This window comes from Rana temporaria, chromosome 11, assembly GCF_905171775.1.
Source record: "Rana temporaria chromosome 11, aRanTem1.1, whole genome shotgun sequence".
Lineage (NCBI taxonomy): Eukaryota > Metazoa > Chordata > Amphibia > Anura > Ranidae > Rana > Rana temporaria.
Window position 1 is genome coordinate 117,115,803 of NC_053499.1, and position 15,774 is coordinate 117,131,576.

A 15,774-nucleotide genomic window follows, 5' to 3' on the forward strand; every position below is an offset into this window, starting at 1 on the left:
GCCTGGATGTGCAGGAGTGGGGGTTCAAGTTCATCTGTGGCTCCTTAGGGGGTGCACCTCATACAAAGTATATAACACTAATAGGATAGTTTTACCAATTTTATGGAGAACATCTGTTACATTTTGATGAAAAGTGTCAGAATTTTTTTTTAGATAATTCTTCAGAAAAGATGGTAATCATACTTCCTTCTTTTGGCTATATATATATATACACACTGTATATGCACGATATTTCCTGTTCTCTCTTACTTCCCTATTTTATTGCCTATAAAATAAGTAATCACAGTTCTATTAGCTATTAGTGGTATCTACCAATTAGTTAAGATGGCACTCTTGTGTTATCTATCTTTTGTCGTAGTGCTTTCTCTACACATTGTCTCAGGGTCCTATCAGGTAATTTATTCCATTGGTCTTTTCTTTCTGCGTTTTCTGTTGTTCCCCTTTATTATTTTAATTCCCTAAAATGTTGTTTGCATAGGCGTGCCTATATAGATATAGTATAGCAATTTAATTGGCTGTCCTATTGGTTTGATCTCTTGCTTTCTAGGCACAGTTTGAGAACTTCCTCCTGAAATTCAGTAAGAACTATCAGAGCAAAGAAGGTGAGCACTTTGTCAATATGTTCATGTATATTTTTAGAAAATGACCATCACTTTATTTCAGATTGCTGATGTTACATTAAATCCCATCTCCAGTCAAAATAAAAGTGATATTAAAAGAGATGCTTAGGTGTACGTTTATCAAACAGAGAAGAGCTGAGATCCTGATGATCACAGCTGATCTCTCAGGTGTGCCAGTTTATGAAGGTGAGATGAGGAGTGGAGAACATGTTTTTCACTTCTCATCACAAGACACACCCTTCTGTCATTAACTTATACACGGATGACCAGTTTATGAAGGTGAGATCTGAGGATCTCACTGGCTATCTCTGTAAAATATCTCCATCCCAGATTCTCCAGCTCAGAGGTGGAGAATATGGGTGAGAAGCTGCTGTGATGTGAAGAAGGAGGTTTCTTTCCTCCTAATATCAGCAAAAACAAGCTTAAAAATTGATATAAATACAAACTATATATGTTTATGTATGTACCGTATTTATCGGCGTATACCGCGCACTTTTTTGCCCTGATTTTACGATATACGCCGATACCCGCTTCCCGCGCCGAGTTTGAACCACTGCGCCGGCATACACTGAGCGCAGTACACTCGGGTATAGTCGGGCAGGCTCGGCTCCTCTTGCGGTCACGTCCTGGACGCACAGGACGTGAGCGCGAGAGGAGCCGAGCCTGCCTGACTATACCTAAGTGTACTGCGCTCAGTATATGCCGGCGCAGTGGTTCAAACTCAGCGCGGGAAGCGGGGATCGAACGGGGAGGACACCGCAGAAGGACGCCGGACCCGACGAGGAGGACACCACCGAAGCTGCAGACGGACACCGGACCAGACGAGGCCGCCGATGGACGCTGCGCAAGACACCAAAACTGTAAGTACTAAATTGTTTTTTTTTACAGGAATGCGGGTCCACTTTAGGGGTGCCCGCTATACGCCGGAGCGCTCAATACCCCGATAAATACGGTATATAGGTGATTTTAAATATATATGTATGTATGTATATATATATATATATATATATATATATATATATATATATATATATATATATATATATATATATATATATATATATATATATATATGTGTAGATTCAGAAAGAGTTAGGCCGGCTTATCTACAGATAAGCCGACCTAACTCTGAATCTGCACCGACCTATGTTTAAGTGTATTCTCTAACAGAGATACACTTAAACATATCTAAGATACGACGGCTTGCGCCGTCCTATCTTAGATTGCAATGTTGTTGATGGCCGCTAGATGGCGCTTCCATTGCGGCCGGCGTAGATTATGTAAATGAGGGGATACGCCGATTCACGAACGAACACCAGGCCGATGCAGTACTTTTACGCCATTTGTGTAAGAGATAGGCCGCCTAAAGTTAGAGCTATGCTCTAGTGGAATAGTAATGTTAAGTATGGCTGCCGTTCCCGCCGCGAAATTCGAAATTTTTACGTCGTTTGCATAAGTCGTCCGCGAATCGGGATTTACGTAGTTTACGTCCACGTCGAAATCAATAGGCCCGTACGGCGTACTTAGCCGCAATGCGCACTGGGAAATGTAGTCGCCCGGCGCATGCGCAGTGTAAAAAAACGTCAAAAACGTGAGGTCAAGCCTCATTACCATGATACACGCCCCCCTCCAAGTAATTTGAATTAGGCGCCCTTACGCCCGCTCGTTTGAGGCTACGCCACCGTAGATTAGCAGGTAAGTAGAATGAAAATCACTACTAGCCTAGTTAATTTACGGCGGTGTAGCCTAAACAGGCTAGGCTACGCCGCCCTAAAGATATTCCAATCTACCTAAATCTACCTAATAATGTGTATTACACACACACATACACAGTATAGTTATAATGTATTTTCTTTTAGGACCCATTCACATCTGAGCAATGCAGAATTGTTTGCAGAATTGTACAATTCTTTCCACGATTCCAAATTGCTTTAAAATTCTGTCAAATTTTGGGTGCCATTCATTGTTAATGGCACCTCAAATGCAGTTAGCAAACATGCATTTTGCCACACATTTTGTCATTTGACAAATACTCTAGCAACTTTCCAAAATGTGCATTGAAAAAATGCACAAAGCTCCATGCCCAAATTTTTTTAAATTTTGGCTCCTTTTTTATTGCTCACCTCTCCCCCTCCACTCTGAGCAGAGAGTGACTGTCAGTCAACAGTCACTGAAGCACTGGGCTGTGGCAGGGGGGGCTAGCTCAGGTTCTCAGTGGATTGCTGAGAGGCTGAGCCAGGTCCTGGTCCAGGCTTCTGGGCAGATACCGATCATATGGTCAGGATCTTTTCAGAACAAACTGCACTCCTGCGCTCCATAGGGGAGGCAGGGTCAAAAAAGCTACTTTCAGCAGCTAATATAATCACTTACTGAGTATGCAGCTTATCTTTGAGGCAGGATTCACACTTGAGAACGCAGTAGCTCACAGCAGGATTCCAGTGCATCTTCATTTACCATTTCAGCCCAAAGTTTGGGCTGAATTTGGACCTGAAATGGACACAGGGCTCCTGTGCAATTCGCTGCGGAGATGTGTGAACTTGCTCCATAAAGATAAGAAAGGTTTTTTCTGTCTAAACAGAAAAAAACACTGCGCTAACGTATATGTGAAAATTTAACAAAACACGTGAAAATGTAAATAACCAGCCAGTACTAATTACTAAATACCATAGTAAACAAAAACTACAAAACACAAGATAGTACAGCGCTCTGAAATAAAAATGACCACCAAAATATACAATATTGATCATACAAGGTGAGCTACTAAGTGACAACAAAAAAGGTTTGAAAAAATTGAAGAGTAAAACGTGAAGAAAAAAAGGGGAGAACCATCCAATTCAATGAAACAGTTCATATGTGAAGTGAATCTTCTTTTTTTTCTTCACGTTTTACTCTTCAATTTTTTCAAACCTTTTTTGTTGTCACTTAGTAGTTCACATTGTATGATCAATATTGTATATTTTGGTGGTCATTTTTATTTCAGAGCGCTGTACTATCTTGTGTTTTGCTCCATAAAGAGCCGGTCACAATCTCCTGCTATGCGAATTGGATGCGAAAAAAATAGTGTGAACCCAATCTTAATCTTTGTCTGTCTTCAAGTTTATGCCAATGCCATGATTGCTGCCCCAGGTTTCCTTTCCAGTGTGGCTTCTTTTTACAGCAACATATGGAGCCACCTTTGCATGCACTCTCAGCTCTCACCATTCAATAGCCTGACATGGCAAGGCCCTTCCCCGCTCCTTTCTTTTCCCCCTACTTTCTCCAAGATGACAGACCGACTTGAGACTCCACTTCCCACTGTTAAAGGGGCTGTAAACCCTCAGGGTTTTCACCTTAATGCATTTAATGCATTAAAGCGGGAGTTCACCCGAAAAAAAAAATTTAACATTAGATTGAGGCTCATTTTGGGCAGCAGAATCAGGTGTTTTTTTTAAAAAACGAAGCAGTACTTACCGTTTTAGAGAGCGATCTTCTCCGCCGCTTCTGGGTATGGTCTTCGGGATTGGGCGTTCCTATTTGATTGACAGGCTTCCGACGGTCGCATACAGCGCGTCACGAGTAGCCGAAAGAAGCCGAACGTCTGTGCGGCTCTATACGGCGCCTGCGCACCAACGTTTGGCTACTTTCAGAAAATCGTGACGCGCTGTATGTGACCGTCGGAAGCCTGTCAATCAAATAGGAACGCCCAGTCCCGCAGCCCATACCCGGAAGCGGCGGAGAACATCGCTCTCTAAAACGGTAAGTACTGCTTCGTTTAAAAAAAAAAAACACCCGATTCTGCTGCCCAAAATGAGCATCAATCTAATGTTAAAAATGTAGTTTTTGGGTGAACCTCCACTTTAAGGTAAAAAAACTTTTGTGCTGCAGCATCCACAGCCCCCCTCCACAGCTCTCAACAGAGGCTGCAGGAGCGTGTCTTGGCTGTCAGTGTGGCCCAACACCCCTCGGTGATGGAGCGGCTGTGGCTGGAGATGTAATCACCCAGCTCCTGCTGTAGCTTTGCAAGGAGGTGGCCGGTGGAGGAGCCAATAGACCAGGGGACCGGCACAGCATCTATTATGATAGAGAAGGATTAAATGGCAGCGCCTGTCTAGTGGCCCAGACAGGGCTCAGTGTCTCTCGCCGCCGCACCTACAGCTATGGGGAAACCCTACCAGGTGAGCCAGCATTCTGCATCTTGGCCCAGAGCTCACACTCTTCTCTTATGGCCCTGGAGCAGCTCTTGCAGAGTTTTGAAGTGGCAGTGGTGGGGTTGTGAGCCATATGTCCCAGGAGAGAGTGCAGACAGCCCGCACATAGCAGTCCTTCTGTCTGGAGGGGAGAATGTAACATCCTCTGTGAGCTATTGAATCTCAGCTTAAAAACTGGCAAAGTTCTGTTTTAATTGTCCCCTAACACTTAATCTTACTTTAACCACTAGCCGACCAGCCAATGCAGTTATACAACGGCAGCTCGGCTCGGCTGCGCGAAACAACGTAATATTACCTCATCTCGCATTTCAGCCAATAGGGGCGCGTGCGCTCGCCCCTGGTGCCGACACGCGTGATCGGCGGGCGCAATCACCGCCGGGCACCCGCGATCACTCGTTACAGAGCGAGAACCGGGTACTGTGTGTGTAAACTCGGTCCTGTCAGGGGGAGAAATGACGGATCTTCTGTTCATACAATGTATAAACAGCGATCAGTCATTTCCCCTAGTCAGTCCCATCCCCCCTTCAGTTAGAACACACACACACACACACACACAAGGAACTTAATTAACCCCTTCCTCGCCCCCTAGTGTTAACCCCTTCCCTGCCAGTGTCATTTTTATAGTAATCAATGCATTTTTATAGCACTGATCGCTATGAAAATGCCAATGGTCCCAAAAATGTGTCAAAAGTGTCCGATGTGTCCGCCATAAGGTCGCAGTACCGATAAAAATCGCTGATCGCCTCCATTACTAGTAAAAAAAAAAATATTAATAAAAATGCCATAAAACTATCCCCTATTTTGTAGACGCTATAACTTTTGCGCAAACCAATCAATAAACGCTTATTGGGATTTTTTTTGCGAAAAATATGTAGAAGAATACGTATCGGTCTAAACTGAGAATATTCTTTTTTTTTTCAAAATTGACGCTCTATTTTTGTTTATAGCGCAAAAAATAAAAACTGCAGAGGTGATCAAATACCACCAAAAGAAGCTCTATTTGTGGGAAAAAATTTTTGTTTGGTAGCCACGTCGCATGACCGCACAATTGTCAGTTAAAGCGACGCAGTGCTGAATCGCAAAAAGGGGCCCGGTTATTGACCAGCAATATGGTCCGGGGCTGAAGTGGTTAACCAGTGGGGCCCATCCATTAGGGGCGCCAGGGCACCGCTCCCTCTCTCCTCGCCACCCCATGCATAGCATGAATCTACCTCTGGTCACTGTGCACATAAATTACAGCAGCCAGTTTTTTTTTTTTTCTTTTTAAGTACCTGATTAGAGCCATAGCTCTAATAGGCTTCAAAATAGCATGGGCTCGGGTTGCAGAGCATGCGTCCTGAGCCCAACCCAGGTGTGTTGCAACGGCGAATAAACATTTGCGGTTGCAACACTGATCCTTCTCCCAGCCAGTCAGGTTTTCCAATTGGCCAAAACATCAGGCGATCCTGTTGGACCCCTAGCGCTGGGAGGTGCAGAGAGGAGAGGACACCGGAGTCTACCACGCTGGGAGATGGCCACAGCAGCTCCGACCGCTGCTCTCACTGCCTGCATCCACCATAAGGTGTTAGTGCCGGCTGTCCAGGGGGGGTTTGTTTGCCGCCCCCCCAAAAAAAATCCCACCAGCCGCCACTGCTATAACCTAAACCACCACCCTAACATTAACCTTTAACTTATCTCTGAAAATGAATTGCTAACACTCGTAAAACTTAAGGTGTACGTGGAGAAAATCCCATCAGTCACATCAGTTGTCACCAGAACAGGAGACCCCATTGTTCCTGTAACAACAAAATTCTAACATTTGGATTACCCATCACTTTCTGTACTGGAAACCATGGTCACCAAAAGCAATAATGAAGGTGAATTTCTCCAGCAAGGACAAAGACAGCAATATAAACCTTATGCGCTTCAGTTAATGATGGGATGTGGGTTCCAGCACCCTGCACCTCTGGACCCTTTTACATTACACAGCACCCTGCACCTCTGGACCCCTTTACATTATACAGCACCTAGCACCTCTGGGCCCCTTTATATTACACAGCACCCTGCACCTCTGGACCCCTTTACATTATACAGCACCTAGCACCTCTGGACCCCTTTACATTATACAGCACCTAGCACCTCTGGGCCCCTTTATATTACACAGCACCCTGCACCTCTGGACCCCTTTACATTACACAGCACCCTGCACCTCTGGACCCTTTTACATTACACAGCACCGCACCTCTGGACGCCTTTACAATGCACAGCACCCCACAGTCTGTTACACAGACACCCCCTAACAGTTCTGGATCCCCTGTATGTTACACAGACCTCCCTACAGTGCAGACCCCCTCCCTACAGTGCAGACCCCCTCCCTACAGTGCAGACCCCCTCCCTACAGTGCAGACTCCCTTCCTACAGTACAGACCCCCCTACAGTACAGAACTTCCCCACAGTACAAACCCCCTCTACAATACACGCCCACCTACAATACAGACCCCCTCTACAATACAGAACCCCCTACATTACAGCCCATACAGACCCCCCCTACATTACAGAGACGTGACCCGTGGCCCACCGGGCCTGCAGCCTAGGAACCCCAGTTCATCTGGATGTAGGGAGCTCATTTACTCCCCATTCACATACACACACACACACACTTCTTTGCAGTGTGATTTGCGCCAATTTTTTTTGTTTTGCCACAAATTGCATTTGGTATTGTCGAGTACCTGACCGAAAGTATCAGTACTCGTACTCGCTGTATTTGGTATCGTCGAGTACCTGACCAAAAGTATCAGTACTCATACTCGCTGTATTTGGTATGGTCGAGTACCTGACCGAAAGTATCAGTACTCGAACTTGCTGATTAAAAAAATGTTATCGGTGCAACCCTAGTTATAATAGCTAAGGGACTTTATTTAGGTTTAGTTTTTTTCTTTATAGACTGAATTTCTAGTACTGTATATTAGGCAGCAGCGTTGACCTACCTTTGTTACAGAGTTTCAACATCGACTATCAATATTCTCCAAAAACCTAGAAGTGGCAAAACGTTTACAGAAGGAGGAACTGGGGACAGCAAAGTATGGTGTCACAAAATTTAGTGACCTCACAGGTGATATTTTTTTTATAGCCATTGCTCTTTAACATTTTTTTCTGCTAAATCATCATCTCTTCATTGAACCTCTTTTTTTTTTTTTTTTTATTTGTTATGTACTTATAGATGAAGAATTTGCAAGATTCAATTTAAATCTAGTTGATGCACTGCCTCCAGACAATTTGACAGAGTACAAAATAGAGGCCCCACCAAAACAAACATCATGTGACTGGCGCAAAGCAGGTGTCATTTCAGAAGCCAAACACCAGGTGAGAAATATACAAACCATATCAAAAGTAATGCTTTGTCAGAATACTTAGTAAGTAGTGATGGGCTCGGGCGTGTTCGGATCGAGCCCGCCAGGAAGCCGTCACTACACACTGCCAGTCATAGGCAGTGAGGCATTTCCTGACTGGAAGCTGCACACACACACGCTGCTTATGATTGGTGGTGTGCAGTGCCGGCTTCCTGGCGGGCTCGATCCGAACTAGGGTGACCACATTTTGAACCAAACTACCATTCAGGGACACCCTCCCTTCCCAAAAATCAGCTTGTGCTGTAACGAATCACAGCACAGTGATTGGACACAAGAGGCGGGATTTATGATCTCTCCAATCACAAGCAGGGGGCGGGGATTGTGCTCCTCCAGGCATTCTTGGTTAGGACAAGTACTGTCAGTGACGGCCTTTTTTGGGGGCATCGGATTGGCCCAGGGGTGGGGGGGGGGGGGGGTCGGATGTGTCAGTTTCATTCCAGGACACTGTATTGTCCTGGAATGAATGTGCCCGGGACAGACCTGCAAAATGCGGGACATGTGGTCACCCTAATCCGAACATGCCCAAGCCCATCACTATTAGTAAGCAATTATTTCAGCAACGTCATTCACCTACTGTATATACTGAATAATAATCTTTGTTGTGGTAATGTACCATGGTCATCTGTACCATTTTTTTGGAATGTAAAATACCCATGAAACATATGTTTACATTATATTAGATTGCCAACTCAGCTTTCTAGAGGAAATGCTAATCCATCATGGTGCATATGAGGGCTCAGCAATAAAATATTGAGAAAGATTATTCGAGGTTGAAGTCAGCAAATGTTTAATCCAATATAAAATATTTTTCTGATGTTCACTAGATACCCCCTATCATGAAGTCTCTGTCATCTGATCCTCGTGTAACTTTTATACTTTTAATATCTTTTGAATCTTTATATAGTTACATAGTAGGTGAGGTTGAAAAAAAGTCCAACCTCTGTGTGTGATTATGTGTCAGTATTACCTTGTATATCCCTGTATTTTGTGGTCGTTCAGGTACTTATCTAATAGTTTCTTGAAACCATCGATGCCCCCTGCTGACACCACCGCCTGTGGAAGGAAATTCCACATCCGTGCCGCTCTTACAGTAAAGAACCCTCTACGTAGTTTAATTTTAAACCTCTTTTCTTCTAATTTTAATGAGTGGCCACGTGTCTTGTTAAACTCCCTTCCGTGAAAAAGTTTTACACCTACTTTACTAATGCTTGAAACTGTAACAACATATATTGTATGTTAAATCAAAGGCTATCCTGACTATTTCTTTCATCTCAATACATTGGGCCAGATTCACAGAGAGATACGACGGTGTATCTCCTGATACGCCGTCGTATCTCTGACTTAGGCTGGTCGTATCTATGCGCCTAATTCATAGAATCAGTTACGCATAGATATGCCTAAGATCCGACAGGTGTAACTTTGTTACACCGTCGGATCTTAACTGCAATTTAAAAATGGCCGCGGGGGGCGTTCTCGCTGATTTACATTGAGAAATATGTAAATCAGCGAGATACGCCAATTCACGAACGTACGCGGGCCCGACGCAGTGTTGTTACGATGTTTCCGTAGCGGTTTCCCGGCGTATACTTACCCCTGCTTCTATGAGGCACAGCCAATGTTAAGTATAGCCGTCGTTCCCGCATAGATTTTTTTTTACGTCGTTTGCGTAAGTCGTTCTCGAATACGGATGGACGTTATTTATGTAAGCGTCGAAACCACTGACGTCCTAGCGACGTCATTGGGAGCACTGCACGCCGGGAAAATTCGCGGATGGCGCATGCGCATTTAAATCGGCGCGGGAACGCGCCTTATTTAAATAGTACACTCCCCCTAGCCGCGGAATTTGAATTCCGCTGGGGGATTTACGATCCGCCGCCGCAATTTTGGAGGTGTTTAGTGAATTAGCCACTTGCCTCTCAAACTTGCGCCAGCGGATCTTAAATCACATAGATCAAGCAGATCTAAAGATCCGCTGATCTATGTGAATCTAGCCCATTATCTTTTTAGGGCTATTGTACTTTTCATACCTGCACCCAAGTAGGCCAATCTTGTTTCCAGAACAAAACTTTTTCTGTTTTACCTGCACCTAATATATGTTTGACCTCCGTTGGGTATAGATCCCACATCCCAGGGTTTAACCTCCCTGGCGGTATGATTATTTCAGAAAAAAGGTGCTGAAAGCGGTACCATTATTTGCAAGGAAATTTGGCGTTTTATACTGTAGGCCTGTAATTTTTAGGAATAACTCACTTAAATCTGACCAAACCAGAGTCTTGTAGGCATCCCGGGTATGACATTTTTTTTAAACACAAAATTATAAATTATAATATAATAAATAATTATAAATAATTATAACAAATAATAATATAATTATAATAAAAATTATTCAATAATGTAATCAACTCAAAATCACTGAAATTTGCTCAGTTGCAGAATTGTCGCTGTCATTTCTTTTATTTTTTTATGACGGATTTCCCCACAAATCGCTATCGCACAATTCTGCAAGTGATTATAATTTATTATCGCTGTTTTCTAGCTGCTCTAAAACCATTTTTGACATAAAAAGACACTTTTTGTTGCTATGGACAATCTACAGTTTGCAGGGAGAAAGAAAGGTTTTTATTATACAAAAGTACATGCAGGACACAGGGCAGACCACTAGGGACAAGGGGGGGGGGGGTGTATTTTTTACATACAGTACTGTAATCTATAAGATTACAGTATACTGTATGTAATGTGTTTGTTTACGTTTTTGAATTTGGTGCCGTTCTCCGCTCCCGTGCGTCGTAACGTCGCAGGGAACGGAGATCGGCGGCACAGGAGGACGCTGTGTGAATCGAGCGAGCACCCGCTCGCTCACACAGCGCGGTGGCATCGCTGAATCCAGGGACAAGGTAAGTAAACAATGTCTGTGGATGCTGCGAGGCGAGCCCGAGTCTGACTCGGGGTTACCGATCGCAGCACAGAAATCTAACCCCGAGTCAGGCCCCATACACACGATAGAATCTATCCGCAGATAAATCCGTGCAAACGGGTTTCAGCGGATAGATTCTATGGTGTGTACACTCCGTGGGATATTTATCCGCAGATAAATCTCCCCTGGGATGGATTTCCAGCAGATGGATATTTGCTGACATGCTCAACAAATCCATCTGCTGGAATCCATTCCAACGGATGGATCCGCTCGTCTGTACAGACTTACCGGATCCATCCGTCCAAAGGGATTCCCCGCACGCGTCGTAATGATTTGACGCATGAGTGGAATTCCTTATATGACAGCGTCGCGCCCGTCGCCGCGTCATAATAGCGGCGACGGCGCGACACGTCATCGGCAGAGGATTTCAGCGGGGATTTCAATGCGATGGTGTGTACACGCCATCGCATAGAAATCTTCTGAAATCCTCGAGAGGATTTATCCGCGGATACGGTCCGCTGGACCGTATCTGCGGATAAATCCTCTCGTGTGTATGGGGCCTCAGACTCGGGAACACCGCCAGGAGGGTTAAATCTTGTTATCACTCTAATTTACTATTGTTGGCAGCGCAACCCACTTTTTTTTTTTAAGCACTGCTCCCTATTGATGCTAAATTGTATTAGTTTGGTCTCTATAGACAAAAACTCAGAGTATGGCCTCAATTAAGACTAATAAGTGGTATATATCAAAGTGCCATCATCCAGAATACTTCAATCGAAAAAATGGGACCAAGTGAATATAGGAAGGCTGCTTGATGCCTACTGACCCATCAATAACAGTAACAGGTCAAGGGGTGTTGACTAGGATTTTATAGGCACTGATAACACAACCATATAATAATATAAAAAATATATTTATTAACATAAAAAACTATACATTGTTAAAAACATTTGGGACAAGCCCCACAATACAGAACAGCAATGTTGGTAACAAAAACCATCATATATCTGTTAGGGTGGAGCAGGCCACAACCTCAGTTTGGTCTCTCTGCTTTTGTTAAACCCATAGTTCATTCATTAACCCCTATCCATACCATGTGCCACTCAAAGATTGCTGCTAGGACACAAATGGCCAGCTTTCCTCTGAACAGCAAAAGTACAGGAGTAAGAATTAATACTTTCACATAAACTATTGTGTGTAATATATTTTTCTCATACATGCATATTTTTCTGTTTTCATTATACTACTATTGAATGGCCCACCCTTTGCAGCTATAACAGCTTCAACTCTTCTGGGAAGGTTGACCACAAGGTTTAGGAGTGTCTTTGGGAATATTTGACCATTCTTCCAGAAGCGCATTTGTGAGGTCAGGCACTGATGTGGACAAGAAAGCCTGGCTTGCAGTCTCCATACTAATTTATCCCAAAGGTGTTGTATCGGGTTGAGGTCAGGACTCTGTGCAGGCCAGTCAAGTTCCTCAACCCCAAACTCGCTCATCCATGTTTTAATGGTCCTTGTTTGTGCAATGGTGCCCGGTTATGTTGTAACAGAAAGGGGCCATTCCCAAACTGTTCCCACAAAGTTGGGAGCATGAAATTGTCCAAAATGTCTTGGTATGCTGATGCCTTAAAAGTTCCCTTCACTGGAACTAGGGGGCCAAGCCCAACCCCTAAAAAACAATCCCACACCATAATCCCCAAAGGACCAGTGCACAAACAAGGTCCATAAAGACATGGATGAGCGAGTTTGGGGTGGAGGAACTTGACTGGCCTGCACAGAGTCCTAACCTTAACCCGATAAAACACCTTTGGGATGAATTAGTACAGAGACTGCGAGCCAGGCCTTCTCATGCAACATCAGTGCCTGACCTCACAAATGTGCTTCTGGAAGAATGGTCAAACATTCCCATAGACACACTCCTAAACCTTGTGGGAAGCCTTCCCAGAACAGTTGAAGCTCTTATAGCTGCAAAGGGTGGGCCAACTCAATATTGAACCCTATGGACTAAGACTGGGGTGCCATTAAAGTTCATGTGCAGGTAAAGACTGGAGTCCCGATACTTTTGGTAATATAGTATATACTTTATATTCACACTTTTTGCTAATTTGTCCGTTTTAAACAACATCTTACTACTTCCTGAATATGGATTGGCTTGGTATTTCACATCATTTCTCAATTAAATCTAGGTTTCTTTTTTTAATATATGTCTGCAGGGCAAATGTGGTTCATGTTGGGCTTTTGCTTCTGTTGGAAACATTGAGGCACTGTGGGGAATTCGTGGATATCCAATGAATTTGTCAGTTCAACGTAAGTCTGATAGTGAAGAGTTTTAAGTTAAATATTATACTATCTTTAATCTGTCTGTAAAAAAAAAAAAAAAAATAATGTTTAGAGTTCCTGGTGCTTGCAAGAAATTGACATTGTTGTGCAGGGTGATTGGTCCTGTAGTCACTCCCTAAGGGCCTGCTGGGTCCCTACCACAGTTCTGCTGTCTGTACAAGCAATATGCAGCACAGTGATGATGTCACTGCTACTTAGTATCTAGGTTTGCAAAGGTATTTGGGCAGTGGCGGCTGGTGCTCAAAATTTTTGGGGGGCGCAAACAAACGAAAAAAATAATACAATTGCAGCCTCATTGTGCCCATCAATTGCTGCCACAGTGCCCATCAAACGCAGCCACTGTGCCCATCAAACTCAGCCACTGTGCCCATCAATTGTCGTCACTGTGCCATGCCATCAATTGTCGCCACTGTGCCATGCCATCAATTGTCGCCACTGTGCCGTGCCATCAATTGTCGCCACTGTGCCGTGCCATCAATTGTCACCACTGTGCCGTGCCATCAATTGTCGCCACTGTGCCATCAATTGACGCCACTGTGTCATGCAATCAATTGTCGCCACTGTGCCATCAATTGTTGCCACTGTACCATGCCATCAAACGCAGCCACTGTGTCATGCCATCAAACGCAGCCACTGTGCCATCAATTGTTTCCACTGTGCTATCAATTTTGCCACTGTGTCCATCAATTGCAGCCACTGTGCTCATCAATTGTCTCCACTGTGCCATGCCATCAAACGCAGCCCCTGTGCCCATCAATTGTCGCCACTGTGCCATGCCACCAAATGCAGCCACTGTGCCATTAATTGTTACCACTGCGCCCATCAATTGTCGCCACTGTGCCATGCCATCAATTGTCGCCACTGTGCCCATCAATTGCCATTTAACAATTGTCATTTAACAATTTATTGCTAAATGTAGGGAAAATGTAGGGTTGCTTCTCTTGGTAGAATTTATAACACAAGTAATGTCCGTGACTAAAGTATCATTCATTATCCATAATATTTGAATCACCACTGTTTCTTAATAAGGTCCACTAGGGTAGAGTTTGGTTTACACAGGGTAACAATGAAAAGCCACTTCTACCAAAGCTGCCTTTTCTTTTCACTAACTTCTAGTGAGTTGCATCACTGGTTGTCATGGGCTGTGGTTGTCAGACAGTCAGAAATATTGTGTCAATCTGTGAAAGTGTGCTACCTTCCTTCCTTGTGGGAGAAATCTCTGTTTTGGAGTTTCCCAGTGCGATATCAAGCCAACAATATGTTTAAATGAGGACCAATCTAAACAAAAAGATGAGATTTACATAGAATTTACTAATACGTCATTGTGTGTATTTATGACAATTGGAATATTATGTAATAGAGGATGTAAGTTTCTCTTTGTAGTGGTCTTATCCATGCTCTTGCACTCTGGCATAAATTCCTTGGACACATTTTTTTCACATGTTTAAATTCTGTTCATTTTCTACTTCCAGAAATTATAGATTGTGGTCCATGTGATGCTGGATGTACTGGAGGGTATGCCTGGGATGCATTTACAGTTGTATTACATGAAGGTGAGACATAATTATGTTTTCTGCTTTTATAAAAAAAAAATCTTACTAGTAATTAGGGATGAGGTTCGGGGTTTGCGGCCATACAGAATTCTCACTGAACTCTGCATGCTCAGAATTTGCTAACAGGCAAACTAAATAGCTATAATTGACCTTTTTACCCATGCAAATCTTGGCTTTTGCTCCTGCAGAAAGTCATTCATTTTGAGGCAGTAGTACTACCACTACTAAATGACATCTTTCTGCTGTGCTGCCTGTGTCCTAGCAACTGACGGTACTGTGTAGGCCGACCAGCCTGCCTGTGTCCTAGCAACTGATGAAATCATGGGTTGCTAGGACACTGATGGCCACACAGTCATTCGTTTTTTATGGTGTAGTACACTGTGCAATAAAAAAAATTAGGTTCCCCCAAAAACCATGCAAAAAAAAACCCACAAAAATTAGCTTTCTCTTAAAATCCATACCATACCCGTATCGAGGATAAGGGTGGATTATGGTTTTTCATGTAACCCCACACTGTGTTTTTTTCATAATAATTGTGTAAATAAAGAAAAAAAGCATGAGACCCCCCCCCCCCCCCCCCTTTTAAAATATATAGCAGACCCTTGTCTGAGCAGGCAAGCTGGTTGTCCAGGAAAGGGAGGGGCAGTAAGTGTACGGCACCCCTTTCTGAACAATACCGTGTCACATCCCTCAACCTGGGGATGCTGCCAGGGGGACAAGGGCCTGTTTTCCACATCCCGGTCCAGTGAACGTGGAAGTCTGCATGGAGGA

The 15,774-nt window shown here is 43.8% G+C and overlaps 1 protein-coding gene across 1 annotated transcript in view; it reads left to right on the forward strand.

The window, feature by feature from the left end:
* Nucleotides 1-286: 286 nt before the first annotated feature.
* Nucleotides 287-15,774, forward strand: part of LOC120917543 (cathepsin W-like) — a 68,031-nt gene continuing 52,543 nt past the window's right edge. Inside the window, exons 1-6 of the mRNA XM_040328912.1 lie at nt 287-393; nt 548-602; nt 7,785-7,898; nt 8,007-8,149; nt 13,324-13,417; nt 14,923-15,003. Coding sequence (XP_040184846.1) covers nt 325-393; nt 548-602; nt 7,785-7,898; nt 8,007-8,149; nt 13,324-13,417; nt 14,923-15,003 — 556 coding nt within the window. The 5' untranslated portion in view covers nt 287-324. The remainder of the gene's footprint in view (nt 394-547; nt 603-7,784; nt 7,899-8,006; nt 8,150-13,323; nt 13,418-14,922; nt 15,004-15,774) is intronic.